The sequence below is a fragment of the Scyliorhinus canicula genome, chromosome 9, assembly GCF_902713615.1.
Source record: "Scyliorhinus canicula chromosome 9, sScyCan1.1, whole genome shotgun sequence".
In the NCBI taxonomy this organism is placed as follows: Eukaryota; Metazoa; Chordata; class Chondrichthyes; order Carcharhiniformes; family Scyliorhinidae; genus Scyliorhinus; species Scyliorhinus canicula.
The window spans coordinates 134,536,188-134,562,952 of record NC_052154.1 but is presented as its reverse complement, the minus strand read 5'-3'; the positions used below and the strand labels follow the sequence as shown (position 1 = coordinate 134,562,952).

The 26,765-nt window shown below is 47.7% G+C and overlaps 1 protein-coding gene across 6 annotated transcripts in view; it reads left to right on the top strand.

Moving 5' to 3' along the window:
* tesmin (testis expressed metallothionein like protein) overlaps positions 1-26,765 on the top strand; it is a 270,445-nt gene that overhangs the window by 147,082 nt on the left and 96,598 nt on the right. For all 6 annotated transcript variants that reach the window (XM_038807670.1, XM_038807673.1, XM_038807672.1 and 3 more), the window contains one exon: positions 17,935-18,002. In XM_038807670.1, the coding sequence (XP_038663598.1) occupies positions 17,935-18,002 (68 nt within the window). The remainder of the gene's footprint in view (positions 1-17,934; positions 18,003-26,765) is intronic.

The following is a 26,765-nucleotide window of genomic DNA, read 5'->3' as shown; positions in this document are numbered from 1 at the left end:
TTAGTGATGGACAGCATGGTTTTGTGAAGGGGAGGTCATGCCTCACTAATTTGATTGAGTTTTCTGAGGTTGTGACAAAGATGATAGATGAGGGAAAGGCAGGAGATGCTGCATACATGGACTTCAGTAAAGCATTTGACAAGGTACCTCATGGTAGACTGGTACAAAAGGTGAAGTCGCATGGGATGAGAGGAGAGCTAACAAATTGGATACAGAACTGGCTTGGGCACAGAAGATAGAGGGTAGCAGTAGAAGGGTGTTTTTCTGAATGGAAGACTATGACAGGGATCAGTTCTGGGGCCTTTGTTGTTTGTGGTGTATATAAATGATTTTGGAAGAAAATGTATCTGGTCTGATTAGTAAGTTTACAGACAACACAAAAATTAGTGGAGTTGCGGGTAGTGAAGACGATTGTCAAAGGATACAGCAGGATATAAACTGGTTGGAGTCTTGGGCGGAGAAATGGCAGATGGAGTTTAATCCAGACAAGTGTGAGGTAATGCACTTTGGAACATCAATGCATATGGGAATTGCACAATAAATGGTAGAACTCCTGTGAATACTGACAGGCAGATAGATCTGGGTGTGCATGTCCACCAATCACAGAAAGTGGCAACACATGTGGATAAGGTGGTCAAGAAGGCATACGGCGTGCTGGCATTCAACAGTTGGGGCATTGAATATCAAAATTGGCTAGTCATGTTGCAGCTGTACAGGACTTTAGTTAGGCCTCATTTGGAATATTGTGTACACTACCAGAAGGATGTGGATGCTCTGGAGAGTGTACAGAAGTGGTTTACTAGGATGCTGCCTAGTATGGAGGGCATTAAATATGAGGAGAGGTTAGATAAACTTGGTCTGTTCTCACTGGAATGACGGAGGTTGAGAGGCAACCTGATAGAGGTCTACAAGATTGTGGGTGGCATGGACAGAGTGGATAGTAGGATGTTCTTTCCCAGGGTAGGAGAGTCAAGGGGACATAGGTTTAAAGTGCAAGGGGAAAAGTTTAGAGCAGATGTGCAAGGCAAGTTTTTTTTATACAGAGAGTGGTAAATATATGGAATGTGCCGCCTGGGGATCTGGCGGGCGCAGGTATGATAGGGGCATTTAAGGGACATCTAGACAAAAATAAGAATAGGATGGGAATGGAAAGATACAGACTCCGTAAGTGCAGACGGTTTTAGTTTAGACAGGTACCACAGTCGGCGCAGTCTTGAAGGGCCAAAGGGCCTGTTCCTGTGCTGTGTTGTTATTTGTTCTTTGTTAAATGGCCAATTGTATTCAGTTCAGTGTGCTGATTCAAATAAAGGGCATGGGCGGGATTCGGCCAATGCCGGAATCTCGATTGGGTGGCGAATATGTCTTCAGCCGAAAATCGGGGCCAGGTGCCCAACAGAACGCCATGCTCCCGCGCCTCGATCATGCCATGAATGCGATCCACGCCGCATGCCTGCCGTTCCCTGGCTCTACTGTGGTGATCTAACCACTGTATATATGTGTGCTTGCAGTAGGGGGATGTATGGCCGTACCTGTATTACAGGTTTCTCCGGTAAGCCCCTGCCAGCTAGCTCCGCCCACAGGGAGCAGTATAAATATTCGTAAGTTTCACTGAGATGCCATTCTACAGCTGCCGCCGGAGGAATAGCATCTCACTGTAATAAAGCCTGTCTTGTACTGCACTCGAGTCTTTGTGTACAATTGTTAGCGCCACAATTTATTACAGTGAGATTTTCCTTACACCATGGACATCAGGATTAAACCTGACCGCCTGCAGCTGGATCCACAGTCGCCCCACGCCAGGAAATACTTCATTCACTGGCTTGCAGTTTTCGAGGCCTACATCTCTTCAGCGGACCCTCCACCTTCGGAGGCTCAGAAACAACAGCTTCTTTACTCAAGACTCAGCTCCAGCGTGTTTCCGCTCATTCAAGATGCGCCTAACCATGCCCGGGCCATGGAACTGCTCAAAGAGAACTACGCACAGTCGGCGAACACCCTGTTTGCGAGACATCTACTCTCTACTCGCGTCCAACAACCGGGTGAGTCGATTGAGGACTTCTGGAGGGCCCTTATACCTCTAGTACGAGACTGCGACTGCCAGGCCGTCACGGCCACAGAACATTCCGATTTACTCATGCGGGATGCATTTGTTACGGGTATTGCATCGGACCCCGATCTCGCAGCTACAAAGACTCTGGTGCTATCAATGACGGCCGCCTCCCGTAATGCGCGATCCTACCCCGCTAGCCACTCGGCCCACCCGTCCTACCCCTCGTGGATGCCACAACCGCCCCCCCCCCGACAGCCGCCCCCGCGCACTACGCCTGCTCTGCTCGCCGCACCGCGCACCCTGGGGGTCCCCGCTGCTACATCTGCGGTCAGAAGCACCCCCGCCAGCGCTGCCCGGCCCGCACCGCGACCATGATGAGCCCGATCCAGTTCATATTGGGAGAGATAGTCCCCCTCCCCCAATAGCTTCGCCAACATCGTGGCAAAATACTCTGTCGGCCTCGGGCCTTCCACCCCTTTGGGCAGACCCACAATCTCAGATTCTGTTGCCTGGATCTGTTTTCCAGGTCTTCCATTTTGGCTCGCAGACCCTTGTTGGTCTCTTTCACCCTCCATAACCCCTTCCTCATTGAGGTGAATTGATCACTGTGCTGTGATAATGCCTCTTCCACTTCCTTCAGTGTCTCATGTTGCCCCAGCAGCTCTGCCGTGGTGCTTGATACCACTGCCCGCACCGGGGCAATCGCCTCCTCCACCAGCACTTTCAGTACCACCCCCATCTCCTTCTTCATCGCTTCCATGTGTTTTGTGAACTGTTTTTCAAGTTCCACAGCCATCACCTTGGTCATTTCTTCTGCTGTGAGCGATGCAGCCTCCCCTGGTGCTCCAGCCTCCACTTTCCTTACAGTTCCTGCACTGACTTTCCCACTCCCCGGCGGACTTCCGTTAACCCCCTTTTTCACGGCCGATTTTCTCCCAAACTTGGACATTTCTCCTCCCTGTGCCTACTTACGGCCTTTTCAGCCTCCGTTGCCCCCGGGACCAGGCGTTAAAACTCCGAAATTCCTCTTCCTGAGCGGAAGCGCTCCAGTGTGCGGCTGCCTCCTGCCCGCCATCACTGGAAATCCCCGTCCACATTGACTCTTACCAACTTTTACAGGGGCACCATTGAAAGCATCCTATCGGGCTGCATCACATTCTGGTATGGCAACAGCTCGGCCCAAGACCACAAGAAACTTCAGAGAGTCGTGAACACTGCCCAGTCCATCGCACAAACCCGCCTCCCATCCATTGACCCTTTCTCCACTTCCCACTGCCTTGGGAATGTGGGCAGCATAATCAAAGACCCCTTCCACCCGGCTTACTCACTCTTCCAACTTCATCCATCAGGCAGGAGATATAAAAGTCTGAGAGCACGCACAAACAAATTCAAAAACAGCTTCTTCCTCGCTGTTACCAAACTCCTAAAAGACCCTCTTATGAGCTGATCTGATGAATACTATACTCCTATATGCTTCACCCGATGTCTGTGTCTATTTATTTACCTTGTATTGCCCTGTTACTTTTTTTTCATGTACTAAATGATCTATTTGAGCTGCACGCAGAAAGATACTTTTCACTGTACAGGGCTGCCAGGACTGGGGAGGTAACATGGGGAGACCAGGGGATGGGCCGCCATTGCCATGGCCAGCAAGGCAGCCATGTGGCTGAGCACCCTACTGACTGCCCATTGTGGCTCATAGATGCGCAGAGCATCACCAGCTATTTGGGTGCTCCCCCCCCCAACCCAGGCAACCCCCCTAGGAGCCCACAGACTCCAGTCAGCCCATCTACTGGGTGGGAATGGCCCAGTGCAGTCCGTGGCCCACCAGGTGTTGCACCCACCTGAGGCGTTGCCCCACTGTAGAGGCAGCAGGGAAGCCATGGAGCCTGCCTGACCAGCGGACGCATGCACCGTGGCCTTCGCCACCCTCGCTGGTACACTGCTCCTCACAGGGCAGACATCATGCCAGTAACACCATCAGTTAGCTCACCCCACAGAACTATCGGCTGTGACCAAGGGACTGCGTCCCTGCACCCATACAACCTGTAATCAGACAAGTAGGCACAACCACAGCTACAGTCCCAATAAGTGCCCACCCCTCTGGCTGGGCCCCATCCATGGGCCCTACCCGCATGCATGGTGCCGGTCAGTGGCTCACTGAGCCCACCCCTCCCGCAACCTGGTGTCACCCTGCTGGGTGGACCTTCACAGTGGACCCCACAGAAGGGTCCCCACCATGGCTGCTGCACATGGTAGAATCCAATCTCCTCTAGGTTAACTGACTAGGCGGCCTGAACACCGGCAGGCCAAACGACCCGTCCCCCTCACAACAACCCCCCTCCCACTGCCCGGCCAACCACCCCATCCCCTGTCCTCCCTCCCTCCACTCCACCCCACTCCCCCCGCACCTACACTCCCCTCTGTGTACTTCAGGTGTTGGGAGTGAACACACACACACACACAAGTGAAACTCATGAGACAAGCAGGGGGGGGAACAAAAGCCAAAGAAGACCAGCTTGCAGGCAAGCTAAAGCCTGAACCAAACTGTACATAAGTGTCTGTAAATACCTGTTACTGCAGGGTGTTGGCTCTGGGTTGGCAGTATCAGCGGGGCGTATGTCCTTCCCCCTCCGGCAAGAACTTACTCACTCGAGTTCTGGTTAGGTGTGCTCTGTGCATCACCTTTAGCTGCGTCAGGCTCAGCCTTGCGCACGTGGAGGTGAAGTTAGCCCTCTGCAGTGCTTCAGAGTCCTCTCCCTATCTCCATGCCTAGTTCCTCCTCCATTTTTTCCTTGTCTTGTCTAGGATGAGCGTATCCCCTCCAACAGTCTCCCATACTTCCCCTCACAGTTCCCCTCCCTTTGGTTGCATGAGTCCAGCAGTCTTTCTGCTTGTGAGTGTCCTGGTATGTCGTTGTTTCTTTGCGGAGGAAGGTTTTGACCTGAATATCTCTCAGGTCATTTCCTCTTGGGAGCTGGAACTTTTCTGTGAGTTTCCCCAGGGTCATCACCATCCATGTACATGTCCATAACCTTATAAGTCCCCTTGTCCTGTCTCCACCTTTTGAAGGAGGCATCCCTTGTTACAAGAATGAACTTGTGGTTGTTGCAGATGGGGTCATAGTGGACATTTCAGTTAGACCAAAGTGCTGCCTCATTTTGTACCATTTTTAGAGCGTGGCTACAACCACTGGGCTCCTTAAGTATCTGGCCGGGGGAGATGGGACTCGGTTGTGGCCACCGCTCAGAGCGACGTCCCTGCATAGGAACCCTTCTCCACCCTGACCCACCCTACTCCCGGTTCCTTGACCCATCCCCATACTCTTTCTGCTGTGGCTGCCCAGTGATAGAACTGTAGGTTCAGGAGGGCCAAACCTCCCACATTACTTCTCTTTTGTAGAACCTTCTTTTGGATCCTTGGGTTCTTTGCCCCCCAACACAAACATCATGATTAACCTGTCGACTGCATTGAAAAAGGCCTTGAGGGTGTAGAATGGGAGGGATCTGAACAGGAAGAGGAACCTGGGCACTCTGCACTCTTCCTGCCAGAGAGAGTAGGAGTGAGCCCCACCTCTGCAGGTCCTTTATCACTTCCTCCACTAGACTCGTCAGGTTCCATTTGTGCATCCATGTTCAGTTGTGAGCTATTTGGATCCCCAGCTAGTGAAATTTAGTCTGGGGCATTTGAACGGCAGTCCCCCCAGCACTCCCCCCTGTAGGTTCACAGGGAAGATCTTGCTCTTGCTCAGGTTAAGCTTGTAACCTGAGAAGGCTCTGAGCTCCTTTAGGAGTTTCATTATCCTATCCATGCTGGCTGGGGTGTTCAAGACGTAGAGGAGCATGTAATCTGCATAGAGTGAGACTCTATGCTGTCTGTCTCCCCTTTGGATACCTCTCCACTCCTTCCCCACTCTGAAGATGATTGCCAGGGCAACAGCAGCGGGGATAAAGGGCATCTCTGCCTCATGCCTCTGTGCAGCCGGAAGGTCTAGAGCTGGTGGTGTTTGTCTGTACACTCGCCATGGGACCTCTGTACAGTAGTTTCACCCAGGAGGTGAATCCTGGCCCTAACCCAAACCATTCCAGTACCTCTATGAGGGACCTCCATTCGAATCTGTCAAAGGCCTTTTCTGCATCCAGGGAAATGGTCACCTGGTGGTCTCTCCCGGATGGGGTCATTATTACGTTTATCAGGCGCCTGATGTTTGCTGTCAGCTGCCTACTTGACAAAACCCGTCTGATCTTCCGCAACTACCTCTGGTACGCAGCTCTCCAATCGCCTCGCCAGCATCTTTCCATCAGCATTTAGGAGTGAGATGGTTCTATAGGACCCACATTCTTTCAGGTCTTTGTCTTTTTCGGGAATCAGTGATATTGGGCCAGCTATAGTGGCAGGGTGTCCCTTACTAACAAGTCTGCGAACATCTCCTGCAAGTGCGGGGCCAAACTTCTTGCAGAGATCTGCTGGGTATCCATCCTCTCCGCCAGTAGCTCCACAGTTGGGGTCATGGAGTACTGTCGTCCCATCTCCAGTATGGAATCGACCAGTTTGTTTCCTGGCCGCCGTCCTCTTCCTGTCTGCATGCCTTGATTTTTTTTTTGGGGAAACATTTTTATTCCTCGGGAATGTAATGGCAGAGTGGCATTGTCACTGGACTAGTAAACCAGAGACCCAGAGTAATGCTCTGAGGACCCGGGTTCGAATCCCACCACTGCAGATGGTGAAATTTTAATTTTATGGGCAGGACAGTAGCATAATGGTGAGCACTGTGGCTTCACAGCGCCAGGGTCCGAGGTTCGATTCCCCGCTGGGTCACTGGCTGCGTGGGTTTCCTCCGGGTGCTCCAGTTTCCTCCCACAATCCAAAGATGTGCAGGTGAGGTGGATTGGCCATACTAAATTCCCTTAGTGTCCAAAAAGGTTAGGAAGGGTTATTGGGGTTAAGGGGATAGGGTTGAAGTGAGGGCTTAAGTGGGTTGGTGCAGACGCAATGGCCCGAATGGCCTCCTTCTGCACTGTATGTTCTATGTTCTATTCAAATTTTCAACATTTTTACAACAAATAAGCACAACCCCAACTTCCTTTTGGGTGGCAAAAGTGTAAGAGAAGAAAACCCCATCTCTTGTGGAACCCCTCATCTGCCCCTCTCAGAGTAAACTTCATCTTGCCCAAATGTAGGAACTCCATTAGATCCCCCAGCCACACCGAGGCATAGGAGAAGCTGACCTCCACCCAACAAGACTGCGTTCCTTGAATGCAATAATTTATTTTCATTTTTTATTCATTTACGGGATGTGGGCATCATTGGTTAGGCCAGCATTTATTGCCCATTCATAGTTGCCCTTCAGAAGGTGGTGGTGGGTTGCCTTCTTGAACCGCTGCATTCCTTGAGGTGTAGGTACACCCACTGTGTTGTTCGGGAGGGAATTCCAGGATGTTCCAGTGACCATGAAGGAACAGCAAACTATTTCCAAGTCAGGGTGCTGAGTGACTTAAAGTGGAACCTTCAGGTGGTGGAGTTCCCAGGTATCTGCTGCTCTTGTCCTTCTAGATGGTCGTGGTCGCGGGTTTGCTGTCTAAGGAACCTTGGTGAGTTACTGCAGTGCATCTTGTAAATGGTACACAAGGCTGCCACTGTTTGTCAGTGTTGGAGGGTTTAAATGTTTGTCGAAGGGGGAGCAATCAAGCAGCTGCTTTGTCCTGGATGGTGTTGAGCTCCTTGAGTGTTGTTGGAGCTGCACTCATCCAGGCAAGTGGAGAGTGTGGTGATATGCCTGTGCACAGTTCTGTATATAGTTAGCAAGGTGACATTCAACCATCTGTTGGTGATAGAGATCTGTCACGTGACTCAAGACATCCTCCAATTGGCATAAGTCGCACAAGAAGATAGTCACACTTCGGTTAGCTCCAGGAGAATTCACTGAATTCATTCAGTAACCATTATAGTATTATAGTTTGTTGGTTACCTTTCCGCGTGTTTGTTAATAAATCATTTTTAAACTGAACCAACTATATGTTCTGTGTATATCATCACAACGGTTATATCGCAGAACACAACATGGTACCAGGGGTACAGAACATTAAAAGATAACAATGGAGAAAACAGAGCGAAATAGGCTGAAGAATGAAAAGGGAAGCTTCTTACGCCGACCTGGTGAACTGCGACCATCTGCAACTCAACGCAATAAAAGTCTGTGAAGTTAGAGATGGAAAGTTTGAAGGCACACCATCAGCTTCAAGTCTCGGGTAACGTAGATTAAAATTGGGCTCGAATGTCACAGTGGTGACGGCTGCTTGTGGGTCCAGCTCCAGGCGATCAGGCTTGAGTGATGAATTTATCTTAAGAGTTTAGCTTATTAAATTGATGTCCCATCAATTAATCACAAGACGAGTAGTGAACGAAACTGAGGCTTTAATAAGCTAAACTGAAAGCCTCCTGGCCTCTGATCCCGAACTGGGGCAGGGCCGGAGGTCAGCCACCTTTATACTGAGCCCGAGGGGAAGTAGAGCCATCAGGCAGTGGTTTACCGTAATACACGTAGTACAGTAACAGTTTACCACAATACATATCATATACTAACAGTGGTTTACCACAGTAATGTACCTGTCTATGACCTGAGACATCTGATCGCAAAATGCCTTCTCAGCAAGGAGGGCCGTGTTCAGTCACCATGGGAGGCATTGAGCCTGGCCCGTCTCCAACCTCACATCCACGTAGTGTGGAGCATGGTCAAAAATTATCATTGCAGAGTATTCTGCTCCTACCATCCCTGGAAGCACCGATTTCCCCACTACAAAGATGTTGATCCTAGAATATGCCCTTGAACCTGGGAGAAGAAGGAGAACTCCTTCTCCCTTGGCATCCACGGCCCCCATCTACTCCATGAAAGCATTCAGCACTCTCGTGATATTTGTTAGTCTCCCCGATTTGGGGCTGGATCTATCTGTACGTGGGTTCTGTAAACAGTTTAAGTCTCCCCCCCCCCCGCCTCCCATGATGAGTCAGTGTGTCTATGTCAGGGATTTCTGCCATTGTTTTTTTCATGAATTCCATGTTGTCCTAGTTGGGAGTTTACACTTTTACAAGGACTGCTGGTGGCCTTTCCGGTACACCACTAACCATCCCCCTTGGCCCGTAACCACCTTTGTCACCGTGAACGTTGTCCTCTTGTTTAGAAATATGGATACCCCCTCGCCCTCGACCCATAACCCAATTGGTACCTCTGACCCAACCAGCTTTTTCTTGCCCACAGTTGGCCCTTCTTCCTCAGGTGTGTCTCCTGGAGGAAGATAACATTAGCCCTCAGACTTTTCAGGGGTGCAAAGACTCTGGATCTTTTCCCTAGCCCTTGAGTCCCCGATACTCTAGGTGACTATACCGATGGGAGGTTTCTGTTTCCCCCCACCCCCAGAATGCTGGGTCAGCCATAGTTACCTTGTGGATGCGCCTCTGCTTTCGGGGATTTCCCATTGTTTGGGCGTCTGCCAAGATGGTTGTTCCTGGCATTGTTGTTTTTGCTGCTGCCACATGCGACCTGCTGTAGCCAGCATTCTATCCACTTCCCCCTCCCCCACCCACCAATTTCCCCCTCTTGGGTCTGTCTTCCTCTTTTGTCCCCCTCTCCTGTGCCCCTTTCCCCCCACCCCTCCGTTCTTCCCTCTCTTCCTCCCATTTTCCAGCTCCCCCCCCCACCCCCCCCCCCCCCCCCCCCCCCCTTCTGCCAGGCATTTCTTCGCTCTCGGGAGCTGCGCCACAGCCCCCACCTCTCGGCCGTACGTCCCTGTGCTGATGTGGTGCCCCCCTCAGACCAATCATTATCCTCCGTTGAGTTCTCTCCCCCTGCCCCCATCTTTCCCTCACCTATCTCTGCATCTTATCACTCTTAGTCCCTCCAACCTGGATGGTTGCCGACAGACCCTTCTGTAGTCCTCAGCTCTGCACCTGCATCTCCAAAATGATGGGACCGCCCTTTCCAGTAGCCTGAGATCCATCTGGATGGAAGCTGGTTCTGAGGATCAGGCTGGCCTCCGACCTTCCCCCCCCCCCCCCCCTTGGGGGTTCCCAACTCCATCTGATCTACCGCTGCACGTGTGTGGTGCGCACCAGATAGTGCCCCAGGAGCCTCTTCACTGAAATGCCCAGCCGAGGTGAGTGTCTCTGGGATGGTGGAGGGTGCCAGTGACAAGAGGTCAATAGGTCAATGTCATCCCAGGACATGTGCTCCGGTGTGTTACGGGGTTGCGGCTGGAGGCGCGGATCACCACCCGACTCATCGCCAGGAGAGTTTCAGGCTTGCGGCTGGGTGCGAGGGTCCCCAGATGGGCCCGCCTCATTGCCAGGTGATCCTGCAAGACAAGAGACGACGCATAGTTAGATTGAGGGTAGGCATGGTGTGGGAGGAAAGAGTGACACACATTTCATTGGGACACCGCAACACATTGGGGGCTCATTTGGATCTCTGATGCTGACCTCCGCCTCGGCGACTGCCCACTCTCCAACCCCACCGTTCAGGTCCATGGCATTCCATGCGTTGTGACAGTGAGGGGCTGCAGATCCCACGGGCCCCCTCCTGTTTTCTCCCGCTCCTTGCATTTATGGGCCGCCTTCTCTGGGGGGAGGGGGGTAAACAAATAATGCACAGTGTGTGACACATGGACGTGGGCAGGGGGTCCATGGCCAGTGGCCTATGTGTGCAGGGCACTTTGCCATGGCGGGCGGTATGGATGTTGGCATGTGGTGCAGGGTGGGGTTTGATCACCCTCCAGGAGGGGGTGGGGTGGGGGGATGCTATGTGTATGTGGGACAGGGGTTGGCGCCAAGGCACGGTAGTGCTGGTGACTCACCCTGGCTGTCCTGGAAGGGTAGGGGTTGCCCATCCTTACCCAGCACTGCTTCGGGGGAGTGTGGGACAGGGATGGTGCCAGGGACAAAGAGCTGGTGACTCATCCTGGCCGTGGTGACGAGGTCATGCAGCTTCCTCCTGCACTGCTGCCCAGTCCTGGCGGTGGTGTCCATGGAGCTCATGGCCTCTGCCACCTGCACCTACGCCGATTGACATGAGCGGGTGGCAGCCTCCTTCCCATTCCGGAGAACAGGATGTACCGCCTCGCCTCCATGGCATCCAGCAGTGCCTCCAGCTCTGCATCAGTGAACCTTGGCGCTGCTCTTATGTGGCATCTTTATGGCTGGAATGAGAGTGTGTGGAGAGTGGAGTGCTTATATGCGGTCTCAGCTTGTCAGGCTCTCGAGTGCCAATCCCGACCCTGGCAAACCACATGCTGGCATGCATTGGAATCATACTAGTTCCATGTGGCGCCAGTGCTGGTTCATTAGCATGTCCTGAATGGCTCCAGGACCGGTTTTGCCATCGGAACCGTTGAGCTCCCGCAATTCAGTCCCATTGTCTGCACTTAGTTTCTGGAACAGAGAATCCCACCCCACGTCTTTTGATTTTCGTACTTTCTTGGAAGAACATTAATATGCATTTATATAGCTATCCTATTTTCATAGAATGCATTTCATAGAATTTATAGTGCAGGCGGTGGCCATTTGGCCGATCGAGTCTGCACCGGCTCTTGAAAAGAGCATCCTACCCAAGCCCATACCATCACTCTATCCCCGTAATCCAGTAACCCCACCCAACCTTTTTTGGACACTCAGGCTAATTTAGCATGGCGAATCCACCTAACCTGGACATCTTTGGACTTTGGGAGGAAACCGGAGTACCCAAAGGAAACCCACGCAGATATGGGAAGAACGTGAAGACTCCACACAAACAGTGACCCAAACCAGGAATCGAGCCTGGGACGCTGGAGCTGTGAAGCAACAGTGCTAACCACTATGCTACTGTGCTGCCCAATACAGCCCAGGAGTCTTGACTGAAGTTTTCTCAATGAAATATTTTGACATTGAGTCAGAAGGAAAATGAACAAAAACTTTGTCAACGAAGTAGGTTTTATAAAGAATCTTAAATCACAACGGCCCATCAAATCCATGTTAACACTGTAGAGCAATACAGTGAGAACCATTTCCTTGCTTTATCCCCCGGAGCCCTTGAAATTTATTTCCCTCAAGTTCCCATTCAATTTATTTTTGACATCGTTGCTTGCCTCGTAAAAGAGGAGAAAGCGAGAGGATAGACCTGAAACTGCTTCAGCTAATTTTCTGCTGAGATTCTCATCGATAAGATAATAATCTTTATTACTGTCACAAGTAGGCTTACATTAACACTGTAATGGAGTTACCGTGCAAATCCCCTAGTTGCCACACTACGGCGCCTGTTCGGGTACACTGAGCAAGAAATCAGAATGTCCAATTCACCTCATGAGCATATCTTTCGGGACTTGTGGGAGGAAACAGGAGCACCTGGAGGAAACCCACGTAGACACAGGAAGAACGTGCAGACTCTGCACAGACAGTGACCCAAGCCAAGAATCAAACCCAGGTCTCTGGCGCTGTGAAGCAACAGTGCTAACCACTGAGCTACAGTGCTGCCCTACCTTTGTAATCTCACAATTTGACTATTTGAATGCTCTCCTTACCAGCTTCCTGGCCTAAGCCAAGGGAATCTCAGAAAATTTCTCTCATGTGTTATGGAGGAAGGCAGCATTAAGTGCCAACTCTCATTCCCCAAACCCGCAGAGCAGTGCTACAAGACATTCAACGACATGACCAGAGTAGCCAAGGTAACACATTCTCCCTTGTCTTCCTTGGGCACATTACATTCTTCATTCTCAAAATGAAGAACTACAACTAACCTTTGAATTGGCACTCTGCCACTAACTACAATGTATTTTGCCACTTCCCCTGACAGCACTTACTTACAATGAGAATGTTAAAACTCTTTCCTCCAATTTTCTAGGATGGTATCATCAGGTTCCTTACATCAGCTGTCTAATGCCCCTTTGCAGGTGGCCTCAATTGCTAGCCTTTATCTTTAATATAATTTTCGAAGAAACGTGTACAAGGTGTCTAACAGTGGCTGGGAAGGAATCATCCTTGACATTACGAAACTCACTCCTCTGAGGAGACAACCATTAAGTTACCGAGGAAGAACTCTGAGGAGGGTAAATGACTGAGGAATGTAAGAAAGAGGAATATAAGAAAAAGGAACATAGGAACGAGAGTAGACCATTCGGCCCGTCGAGCCTGCTTCACCATTTGATTAGATATACTTTCCCACATTATATCCATATCTCTTGATATCATCAGTCTCCAGAAATCTATTGATTTTTGTCTTGAACATGCTCAATGATTGAGCTTCCAAAGCCCTCTGGGTTAGAGAATTCCACAGATTCACAACTCAGAACTTCTGCCTCAACGTTCTGGCTATTCGAAAGAACTGCCCCAACGTTGGGTCCCTGGAACATCTAAACAGTGTAGAATGTTAACAGTAATTCTCATCTTGAAACCTTGCTTTATATTAAAGAAATTCAATTTCTTTTAGATTTCTTTTGAATCCTCACACACACAGATTTTCCTTTTAGGGAATAGTGGGGGAACTGTTGGAAGGATTAGCAGACTGATATCAATCTGTCCGAACAGCTTCATGAAACTCCTTCCATGGTCAACAGGTCCTGGAGTGGAATTGAAACTGGAGCTTCTGTTTTTGAGGCAGAGGCGCTACACACTGAGCCAGATTCAGATGTCATTCCACGTGTCCCTATCTGTGAGGGAGAAAAACAAAATTAAGGACAAAAAGCATGGCTTCATCCTTCTCCTCTTCTCACTATTACCTCCACTTGCATGATCTCTAGAGCTTCCTCTTTATCGAAAAAAATAAAATACAGGAGAAGACCAGCTACACTATCTAGTCTAGCCCATATTGTTGTGATTATTTCAAAACTTAGACATTTCCTACCTACGTGGGTCCACATAATCTTGTGTAGGTTTAAAAAAAAAATTTTTTAAGCCAACACCAGGAACTTGTCTGGATTTTCTTTGAAGATATACAGTGAATCAGTATTCACTGCTCAAGAGGGACATAGATAAGCTGCAGAGCTGGGCTGAGAGGTGGCAAATGGAGTTTAATGTAGAGAAGTGTGAGGTGATTCACTTTGGAAAGAATAACAGGAATGCGGAATATTTGGCTAATGGTAAAATTCTTGGCAGTGTGGATGAGCAGAGGGATCTCGGTGTCCATGTACATAGATCCCTGAAAGTTGCCACCCAGGTTGATAGGGTTGTGAAGAAGGCCTATGGTGTGTTGGCCTTTATTGGTAGAGGGATTGAGTTCCGGAGCCATGAGGTCATGTTGCAGCTGTACAAAACTCTGGTGCGGCCGCATTTGGAGTATTGCGTACAGTTCTGGTCGCCTCATTATAGGAAGGACGTGGAAGCTTTGGAACGGGTGCAGAGGACATTTACCAGGATGTTGCCTGGTATGGAGGGAAAATCTTATGAGGAAAGGCTGATGGACTTGAGGTTGTTTTCGTTAGAGAGAAGAAGGTTAAGAGGTGACTTAATAGAGGCATACAAAATGATCAGAGGGTTAGATAGGGTGGACAGTGAGAGCCTTCTCCCGCGGATGGAGGTGGCTAGCACGAGGGGACATAGCCTTAAATTGAGGGGTAATAGATATAGGACAGAGGTCAGAGGTAGGTTTTTTACACAAAGAGTGGTGAGGCCGTGGAATGCCCTACCTGCAAAAGTAGTGAACTCGCCAACATTGAGGGCATTTAAAAGTTTATTGGATAAGCATATGGATGATAATGGCATAGTGTAGGTTAGATGGCCTTTAGTTTTTGACTTCCCATGTCGGTGCAACATCGTGGGCCGAAGGGCCTGTACTGCGCTGTATCGTTCTATGTTCTATGTTCTAAGCCAACATCTCATTCCATTGGTCACTATTCTCTGGAAAAAAAAATGTGTAATATTCAGTGCAACCCTTATGTAATTTCTAAATGGGACCCCACCTTCTCCCAATTCAACCTAAATAACATAGTTTATCAGTATGAACACAATCTAGTCCCTTCATTGTTTAACAGGCCTGGCTCAAATTGTGGGTGACACGGTGGCACAGTTGTTAACACTGCTGCCTCACAGCTCCAAGGATCTGGGTTCAATTCCGGCCTGTCTGTGTGGAGTTTGTACTTTCTCCCCGTGTCTGTGTGGGTTTCCTCTGGGTGCTCCGGTTTCTGCCCACAGACCAAAGATGTGCAGATTAGATGGATTGACCATGCTAAATTGACCCTTAGTGTCCAAAAGGTTAGGTGGGGTTCAAAGTTCAAAGAAAAGTACAGCACAAGAACATGCCCTTCGGTCCTCCAAGCCTGCATCGACCATGCTGCCCATCTAAACTAACACTTTCTACACTTCCGGGGTCCGTATCCCTCTATTCCCATCCTATTCATGTGTTTGTCAAGATGCCCCTTAAACGTCACTATCGTCCCTGCTTCCACCACCTCCTCCGGCAGTGAGTTCCAGGCACACACTACCCTCTGTGTAATAGGGTGGCGGTGTGGGCTTAAGTCGCGTGTTCTTTCCAAGGGCCGATGCAGACTTGATGGGCCAAATGGCCTCCTTTTGCACCATAAATTCTATGAAATCACCAATTCTTTGTTTCAGTGTAGTATGTAAAACAAGTCTTTTTCAGCCTTTTTTGGGTAAATAGTGTGTATAAAGCTGAACATCAACCTTGTGATACTCTTTTTTAACCATGTGAAGGGACCAACTCTGAACATAGTATTCTCAATGAGATCTCAACATGGTCCTGTAAAGACCAAATTATATGTTTTGTTTTGTACTGAATTATCCTTAGACAGTCCAGAACACTCTGCTGACTCCCAATATTTTGAAAAGTAACCTTTACCATTTTTATTGTAATTATCCACATCTTCTCCATTGATCCTTTAGCAAATTTATAGCAACATTTGTTTTCCTTAATTGCGTATAGTACTTATCTCTTTTTTTCCTGTGAATTCTTCTTTTAAATAGGTGAAAATATTTTTGTTTATATCTTATTTTGCTTTACACATGATCAGGAAGCCACCTTATTTTATAATTGTTGTGCTCTTCTACGACCTTTAAGACATGCATATTTTCCTTATGTCGAGATATATTCTTAAAGATTTGCCATTTATTTTCAGCATCAGTGGAATGCCAGCCTAGTGAGGTTGCCTACACATTTCAAGTCTCATACTTTTTAGTGGTTAGATATTTTAAAATTTGGAATTAAGAATTAATTCTCATCATCTTTGGTTCTGCCAGCCATCTGAAACATAATAATATTATGGTCACTGTTTTCCACCTGCTCCCCTATGGAGGTGTAATGTGACATTAGGTTTGCTACTAAGCACAAGATCCAGGGCGCGATTCTCCGCTGCCCACGACGGGTCGGAGAATAGCGGGAGGGCCGCCCCACGACACGAATCGCTGCTCGCCGTTTTTTACGGCGAACAGCAATTCTCCCCAGGCCGATGGGCCGAGTTCCCAGGCCTTTATGGCCGTTTTTACGGCAGCAAACACACCTGCTTGCTGCCGTCGTAAAAACGGCCGCAACGTGCCCGTTCTGGGCATCCAGGGCTCCAATTGGCATGGCAGTACCACGGCCATGCCAAGGGGGCCATGGGCCCGCGATCGGTGCCCACCGATCGCGGGCAGTGCGTCCATAACGGACGCACTCTTTCTCTCTCCGCCGCCCCGCAGGATCAGTCCGCGGGGCGGCCGAGGGGGATGATGGCCCCGCGCATGCATGGGTTGGAGCCGTCCAATCCGCGTATGCGCGGCTGACGTCATCGTGCGCGTCAGCCGGCGTGACGCTTGGCGCGTGGACTTAGCGATGGTCGCTAAGGCCGCGATGCTGTGGTTCATGGGGCCCCGCTGCTAGCCCTGCCTTGGGGGAGGAGAATCAGGGTCCCGGGAGGGGGCGCGGAGGCTGCCGTGAAACACGGCCAGTTTCACGGCAGCCTTTACGACTCGCCGCATTTGCGGAGAATCGCGCCCCTAATGTATGACCCTCTGTTTTTCTCATTAGCATTTGCATTAATAGTCACTTATCATTTGTACAAATCCTTCAGCCACACTATGAGAGTATCAAGTGGGCGGCCATTATGCCAATCAATGGCTGAAAAATTGATGTTCTCATGACATGTGTGTAGCACAGTAGCATAGTGGTTAGCACAGTTGCTTCACGGCTCCAGGGTCCCAGGTTCGATTCTCGGCTTGGGTCACTGTCTGCGTGGAGTCTGCACATTCTCCCTGTGTCTGCATGGGTTTCCTCCGGGTGCTCCAGTTTCCTCCCACAGCCTAAAGATATGCAGGTTAGGTGGATTGGCCATGCTAAATTGCCCTTCATGTTCAAAAAGGTTGGGTGGGGTTACGGGAAGGTGGAGGTGTGGGCTTGAGTACGGTGCTCTTTCCAAGGGCCGGTGCAGGCTCAATGGGCCGAATGGCCTCCTTCTGTACTGTAAATTCTATGATTTTATGAAATGAATACTAATTTATAGGCCTTATCAATTTATGTCCATAGTGACTCACATCTGATTTGGATGTCAAGGACAAAGCAGTCAAGATTCACAACATGAGGACAATGTCAGGATTGGCTTTAATTTCTTGTACAGTCTAATAGCTTACAACGATCACTCTCTATACCGACAAATTAAAATTATCCCTATCTAAAATGTAGTGGCTGCATGGCAGGAAGGAGGAAAAGGGAAATCAGATTGTATTCAAATGTAGTTTGGCTCTATTATTTCATAGTATAGGAATAGTGAAGAAACACTGAGTTACACGCCAGTACAAAATACCTTTGGTACTAATTAAGATATCTTACACAACTTCAATGCCATCTGTGGGTAAGTGGCAATTTATATCTGAATATCATAGCTGAATTACATTCTAGAGTTTTATCATTAAACAGGATATTGTTTTTTTTAATCAAGTGGCTGGTTTCCTGGGAAAAGTGTTACCTATGTCAACACCACAATCCTCAGGCTTGAACATTCAACAGGTAAGGTCAGAAGAATTCTGTTCCGTTATTAAAAATTTATTGTTAAGTTATTTAAATTTCAATTGACATTGAGTTTTTGTACTCAACACAGAAGAATTACCCTTTTTTGAAGAATAGAATATTTTCTTATATAAAATGGGCCCTTTGCTGTTTCAAGTTTCTTTTCCATGGTCCTAACAATGAAAAGGATGTTGTGGTCAGTGGCGAAGTGATAGTGCTCCCTGCTAACCTTGAAGAAAGATGACCACAAAATGGCAATAATCCCTGCAGTGTGTAGTTCTCCTTTCCAAACATTAATTTGAATCTGGCATCAATTGAAGGGAATCTCTGGTCGTCCATTAATAATAATATCAGCAAGCAGGGTAAATAGCCAATCGCATTGAAGAATTCTCACCAACAGCAAACCAAGAAGTAAAATATACTGATTACTCTTGAAGTATATAGAAAACGAAATCAAAACTGCAACATTAGAAGTTGAAAAATCATAAACTCAAATAAAACTATGGAATTATCACAATGGAAACATTTGTCAAAATTAGTTTTCCAGGAGCAATAAAGTATTCAGCAGGACAAAGTAGTTATGGCTTACTATACGCCATTAAAAAAACAGTTATATCTCATTATCAAAGCATAACGTTTTTGGGGTGAGGTTTTGACAACATTATTGCTGCATAAAATGAGACGTTCTCATTGGTTCTGTAATTTCTAATTTATTTCAATGTGCAAGCACATCAACAGAGTACCCTACAGCTTAGCAGGCAAACACTGACAGCAACATCAGCATGTTTTGTGTTTAGCTGTACATATTCAGACACCAGAAGTTTCTGTTAGTTTCTCAATGTAATGACAGGAAATAATGGCAGCTTTGCCTTGATAATAGCTGCAAAATCCACCCATTATGTTGTCATCTCCAATGACAGAAGTTTACCACCTATTGCACTGCTGTGATATTTACATTTCTTACAGCAGCCTTGTTTGAGGTTTCATTTAGGAATGGTTATATGTGGTTGAACTTTGTTTCATGGAATTTTTACAGCTGCCAACAGCGAAGCCATTAGGATACTAAATTACATCACCAAAATAGTGCAATGTAACTCACAGGAGATAGTGATAAAAATATATTGTGCTCGAAATTAGACTGAATACAGCTTTGGTCACCAATAAACGAGAGAGATAGTCAGGCACTGAAGGCAGTACAGAGATATGAGGAGGATTCCAAGTGCCAGGAATCCGAGTTATGAGGAAATACTGAAGAAATGTATGATGTAAAATTGGAAACTGAAAATCTTCCCAGGGGTGTGCACTAACCCATATGAAAAGCAGCTCAGCAGGGTTCGTGTGTGGGCATCCTGTGAGTGCCAGAAGCGATGGGAATGGCAAGACCATAAATTCACACAGCCATGCAGACTGATGTGACCCACATTTTCTAAATTTGGATAACGAATGTCCATGCAACAAATCCACCCATCACTCAATAAAGATCAACTTATTGATCTTGGGCAGCATGGTAGCACAAGTGGATAGCACTGTGGCTTCACAGCGCCAGGGTCCCAGGTTCGATTCCCCGCTGGGTCACTGTCTGTGAGGAGTCTGCACGTTCTTCCCGTGTCTGCGTGGGTTCCCTCCAGGTGCTCCGGTTTCCTCCCACAGCCCAAAGACGTGCAGGTTAGATGGATTGGCCATGATAAATTGCCCTTAGTGACCAAAAAGGTTTAGGAGGGGTTATTGGGTTACGGGGATAGGGTGGAAGTGAGGGCTTGGGTGGGTCGGTGCAGACTTGATGGGCCGAATTGCCTCCTTCTGCACTGTATCTTCTATGTTCTAAGTGTTCAGCTGCAATTGCGTCAGTCAACAAGTTGCTAGTGAGATGCTTTTGACTTCTGATCAGACTGAGTTTATAGTGCTTTGTGTACGAGTTTGTCTTTTGAAAGCTGCTCCTTACATTCTTGAATGACAAGAGTACCTGATCCTGATAGCGGGGCTGTGGTTGCAGTGCCTTTTGGTCTGCAACATGACCAGGAAATGGAGCTGAAGGGGGTGGGGTGGGTGGGGGGGTTGGAGTTCTGTTAGGAGGGAGGCGATGCATAGCTGGACACAGAAGGTCCTGTTCACCAAGGGTTTTTAAGAAATCAGTTTTAATACTTTTGCTTCATACAGGAGTAATGCCTGTTGTGACTAAGGTTCAACAAGGAGGTGCCACCGCCCTCAACCCAATCTGGAGCCTCACAGCAGGTCCAAGGTGGTTCAACTAATGACTACTCAGTTTACCATCATCTCAGTGCATGCCTTCAGGTCCTTCTTGGAATAAATGACAGATATTTCTCATTGCCCCGTCCATTGTAACTTCTAGGCTGTCATGGAGTCCATCTAGTCAAGCCGAGGATAGTTCGTAGTCTTTTTGCTGAGGAAGGAAAGGAGATGAGAGGCCTGTCATAATATCCACTCATGTATATCATGAGATGCAGACAGGCAGTGATTGACACACAGGATAACCAATGAACACACACGACACAGAACAACCAATCACCAGACAGGACACCACCACTATAAAGCCCACAGGGCATTAAGGCTCTTCCTCTCTCAGAGGACACGGCTAGGGAGATAGTCACAGTGCACCGACCAATGAACATCATCACCATGTAGTAGAGAGCTAGTCTGGTCAAGCCAGTAGGAGGTTATCAGTTAGGTTAATAGAGTGTCAACCCACAGCAGATTATGTACGGCAATCAACAGGTTCAATAAAACAGTGTTGGACCCTCGCCTTTGTCGGAAGCCTGTTTATCGTTTTACTGCATCCAGTTGCAGTCGATGTTAGATCAACACAGACAACACATCATGGTACCAGAGAGCTATTAACTCTAACAAACCTACCTCGAGTGAATCTGCAAAGACCAGCACGCAGCCATACAGCAGCATGGAAAAGATCCAACCTCCTCCGCAACTCCAGATCTGCGGCAACCTCGGCGCCAACTGGAAAGTCTTCAAACAGAAGTTCCTCCTGTATATCGAGGCCTCCGACCTCGAGGCAGCATTGGATGCCCGAATGATCGCGCTGTTCCTGTCGACTGTGGGGGATCATGCCATCCACATCTATAACTCGCTCACATTTGCCGATGCCAGGATAATAGGGTTCTGGTGGAAGCAGGGCACCATCAACTGCAAGCAAATGGCTCTATGGGACACTTATGCCAGTGTGGAGAGATTTAGGAATCACAAGGGTTTCCATTCTATAAATGCTCAGCTGGTATGCAGCTCTGCCAAGACCACCATGTTGGTGAATAAATGTTATCCTTGCAACAACCGCAATACATTCATCCTGCACCAATAGGCCCTACCCACTACCTTAATCCCTCCTAAAGAACCAAAGGCTGGTTGTTCAAATTTTTACTAGTCAAATTGGAAAAGATAGCTTTGAGGCCGTTTTGGGTCTGCGGCTTAGTGGGGGAGTTGGTGAATAAGTCCCCTGTGGGCTGGGAGTGTGAGGGGAGATCCGTGTGGAGACCGGTCTGGGTGTTTAAAATAATAGACTAAGGTTAAAAGCGCATTTAATTCTTCTAATTCTTTAAGAGTAACAATTAGTGTAAAACTGGCAGAACCATTTTAAGTTAGCGATTTAAATTGCTTTGTCGGATGGTTCCCAGCCCAGCGGAATTGTCGAGAGGAAGTTAGCGCTGGGCGTTAAGCCTTACCTGGGAATTTCCAAGAGGGATTCCCCAGCACATCTTTGGGGGTACCCCCAAATCTGATGCTGAGGAGCCAGGAGGTTATGGGCGTTGTGTTCGAAAAATATATCAGAGTTTATTGAGGATATAATGAGGAGATAAAGGGAAAATTAATAGATGCAGTGTACTTGGATTTCCAAAAGACATTTGATAAGGGACAAGATAAGAGCCCATAATTGGCATAATGGAGGTTTAGCTAACTAAAAACAGCGTCAGGACAAATAGAACTTCAGGTGGGCAAACCATAACTGTGGGGTGCTTCAGGGTTCAGTGCTGGAGCCTCCACTATTTACAATCTATATGAATGGGTCGAATTAAGGGACCCATTGCACTGCAGCCAGATTTGCTGACGGCACAGAGAATGCAAGTTGTGAGGACTCAAAGGTCTGCAAAGGGATTTAGACAGATTATGTGAGTTGGCAAAACTTTGGTCGGTTGAGTATAATGTGGGAAAATGTGAGGTTAACTATTTTAGTTGGAAGAACAGGAAAACAAAATGCTATTTAAATGTTGAGAGACTATAAATGCTGCAGTACAGAGCAATCAAATTGTCTCCATGCAAGAAAGTTAAAATGTTAGCAGGTACAACAAGTAATTAGGAGAGCAAATGGAATGCAGGACTTTATTGCAAGTGGAATGGAGTGTACAATTTGGGAAGTCTTACTACCACCATGCAGGTCTTTGGTGAGACCATATCACTGATAAAGGCTAGCACACCATATGCCTTCTTAACAGGCCTATTAACCTGGCTGGCAACTTTCAGGGATTTATGTACCTGGATGCCGAGATCTCTCTGTTCATCTACACTCCCAAGGATCTTGCCATTAGCCCAGTACTCTGCATTCCTGTTACTCCTTCCAAAGTGAAGAATCCCTTGAGAATCCATTCGAGCTGACACTAGGAATTTAGCAGCTTTCACAGCTTCAGGAATCAGACACGAGACCACCATTGACATCTGCAGCTCGAATTAGTTACCACTTTAAATTAAATCAAACTTTCAGGCTGCATGTTTATAGGGAAAGTATTACTGGGATCTGGAACATTTAAAACGTGGAGTAAAAATGTAAGAGCTCATCAAATGAATGGATGCAAAGGGATACGGATTGATTTAGTGAGTCAGCGAACATTTGGCAGATGGAATATAAGGTAGGAAATGTGTAAACATGTCTAATGTTCGCAGGCCAAATAGATGATCAACATTTTATTTAAATTAATAGACGTTCCGGAGGTACAGCGTGAGGTTGGTGCCATTTTCCATGAATCACAGGTCAGTCTGGAGGCACAGGCCGCTATTTGGAAGGTATCTGGTACGTTGTGACTTTTCAACAAGGATGATGGAATTATGCAGGGGATTTCCTGCAGTTCGATAATGGGCTGGTCAGATGAACTCGGTAATACGGAGATCAGAGGAATACGGGCGCCAGATGTTAATTATGTTTCCCAGAGGGGCAGCATGGTGGCGCAGTAGTTAGCATTGCTGCCTCATGGCGCAGAGTTCCCAGGTTAAATCCCGGCTCTGGGTCACTGTCGTGTGGAGTTTGCACATTCTCTCCGTGTTTGCGTGTGTTTCACCTCCACAACCCAAAGATGTACAGAGTAGGTGGATTGACCAGGCTAAATCGCCCCTGAGTTCGAAAAAAATGATTGGGAACTCTAAATTTACAAAATGGAAAATAAAAAAATAAAAAACTATGTTTGTCACGCCACAGGAATTGCCGGACGTGCTGAGTGACATCAACGTTTTCTCTTTTATTTCTGGAGTACTGTGGGCACTTTCCGTCTCTTTATGGAAGAAAGACTATAACTGTGTTAGATAATTTCACGATTTTGATTAGATAGTGGTCCAGTGGTATTGCCACTAGACTCGTAATGTCACCAAACTAGTAAAAGTCACAACATAGCAGGTAGCGACATTGACATTCAACGCTAAAGTCTGGAATTGAAAGCTCCTCTTAGTCATGGTGACAATGCAACAATCATCGATTGTCGTTAACGAGATATCTGATTTATCAGGGTCCTTTGGGGAAGGAAACCTGCCAGCCTCACATGGTCTGAACTACGTGTGATCCTCAGTTGCTGACTTTTAATCATACCATGAAATAATGAAAGGATAAGTGGTAGCACAATAATTAGCACTGTTGCTTCACAGCACCAGGGATAGGAGTTCGATTTGCGGCTCGGGTCACTGCTTGAGTCCGCACATACTCCCGGTGTTTGCGTGGGTTTCCTGAAGTGCACCCCGTACAGATCATATTACCTCCACCTGTCCCACTTCCAATAAATGTAGGGGTTTCCAGCCTTCATGTTTGGTAAAGCATACAGATTTACCAATATGGAGGGCGTAACAAGCTCTCTTTCTGGTTTTATCCTTCACACAAGCTCTCCCCCGACCATGGTATGCTTGGTATGTCATACCCTCCCATCCAGCATGTGTGTATATTTCTACCTCCCAGAAGGTTATCTGAGACATCTCACGAACCCCTCCACCCCTGCACACCCCCTCCCCACACCGCGCACCCCACGCACCACTCCCCTTAACTTTTTAATTCACTGCCGCACAGCTGATGCACAAGGTGTATCCTTCCTGAACCAGTGCCTGTTAAATAAATCCTTTCCACCTGGAGCTAATAATTCACAAACCTCTCAAGATGAACATGAAAATATGCTGTCGACACCGCTTAATGTCGCAACCCCAGTTCTGCTGTACGTTCTGTATCTTACACTTTCCGACGATTGACTGCATGTGTTCACACTACTTTCTGCTACAACTGACCAATAACATTCCACCCAACTGGTGCACCTCGTATATATTCCACTGTTCAATATAATGTGTATTTTAATCTCATCGCAATGTACTGACTTCATAGAATTTACAGTGCAGAACAAGGCCATTCGGCCCTTCGAGTCTGCAGAGGCCTTGGAAAGAGCACGCTAACATAACCAGGTAACCCCAGCTAATATTTTTGGACACTGATGGCAATTTAGAACATAGAACATAGAACAGTACAGCACAGAACAGGCCCTTCAGCCCTCGATGTTGTGCCGAGCAATGATCACCCTACTCAAACCCACGTATCCACCCTATACCCGTAACCCAACAAATCCCCCCCCCCCCCCCCCCCCCCAACCCCTAAATTTAGCATGGTCAAACCAACTAACATGCCCATCTTTGGACTGTGGGTGAAAACCCACGCAGACACGAGGAGAGCGTGCAGACAGTGGTTCAATCGAACCCGGGATCCAGGATCTGTGAAGCAACAATGCTCCCGTACAGCCCATCTTTTTTTAAAATAAATGTAGAGTACCCTATTATTATTTTGTTCAATTAAGGGGCTATTTAGCATGGCCAATCCACCTACCCTTCACTGTTTTGGGTTGTGGGGTGAAACGCACGTGGACACGGAGAGATAGTGCAAACAGCAAACGGACACTGACCCAAAGCCGGGATTCGAAACCGGGTCATCAGCGCCACAGTCCCAGTGCTAACCACTGCGCCAAATGCCGCCCTGTTCACGTATTTGGAAAGATACAGCTTAATCCAGCATAGTCAGCACGGATTTCTAACGGGTACGTCATGCCTCGCAAGTTCGATTGTATTCTTTGAGGAGGTACCTAAGTACAGAGAGGAAGGTAGAGCAGTTGATGTCGTGTAAATGGATTTTAGTAAGGCGATTGATAAGGTGCCCCATGGTTGCCTCATGCAGAAAGTAATGATATCTGAGACTACACTGTATTTATTTTAATCTCCTTATTTAAGAATACTTACATTGGAGGTAGCTCTGGGAAGTTTCACAAAGTTGATTCTGGGATTAAGGGGTTATCATGAAGGAAGATTGAGCTGACAACCTATACGCATTAGAGTTTAGAAGAATAAGAGGTGATTTTATTGAAACATAAGATTTTGAGAGGCATAACAGGATAGATGCTGGAGGAGTTCTCCCTTGTAAGGGAACCTAGAACTAAGAGGCATTGTTTCAGAGTAATGCTCACCTGTTTAAGACAGCAGAGTAGCAATTTTGTTTCTCAGATGTCCTATGACCACACTTCAGTAATTCAAGCCACCAAAAGTGCCTTTCTCAAACATCGTTATCCAACAATACATCCAAATATACAAACTGAAATGAAATAGTCACTTGTCCCTTGGTGCCTATCTTGTGGGCACCTTGTGCGTTCCCTTAGTCCCCATCTTGCGGGCTCCTTTGCAAGTTTTAGTGCTCCTAAGCAGTGTTCTGCAGTGGCTGCAGTATTGCTACAGAGAGGCTGCTGACTTTTATTGGGGAAGGCTGCAGATGACATGGCTGGATACTGTTGGAGCTTTGTCGACCCAACTTTGGACTGCAACAGCTCAGCATGGATAGCAACAGTCTGGCTGGCAGAAGGGCACTGGAGGACTGGCAGTGTTGGGAGCACAAATGCTGATATCCTGAGACCGGGCAGCAGGATCATGCTTCTCAATGCAACTACCATGCCCTAGGGAAAACCATCAACAATCCCAGTAATCTTGTGGGGAGAACAGGTTTCTGGATTGCTGCAAGAGCTTTTTAAACCCATATTTGTTCATGGGCGCTGTGCATTGCTGGCAATACCAGCATTTACTGCTCATCCCCCACATGCCCTTGAGAGGCTAGTGGTGAATTTCTTGGAATCATAGAATCACTACAGTGCAGAAGGAGGTCATTCATCCCACTGAATCAGCATTGACTCTTGGAAAGAGCACGTGACTTCAGCCCACGGCCCCGCCCCATTCCCATAACCCCAGTAATTCCACCTTACCTTTTGTACACTAAGGGACAATTAAGCATGGCCAATCCATCTAACCTGCACATTTTTGGACTGAGGAAGTAAAGTGCAGCACCCGGAGGAAACCCACTCTGACAAGAGGAGAATATGCAAACTCTGCACAGTCACCCAAGGCCGGAATTGAACCTGAGTCCCTGGCACTGTGAGGCAGCAGTGCTAACTCTGCTGTACATGACTGTTCCTTCTGCTGTATGTGAATGTTAGACATAAGTCCTGAGTGCTATTGGGTGAGCAATGGCGG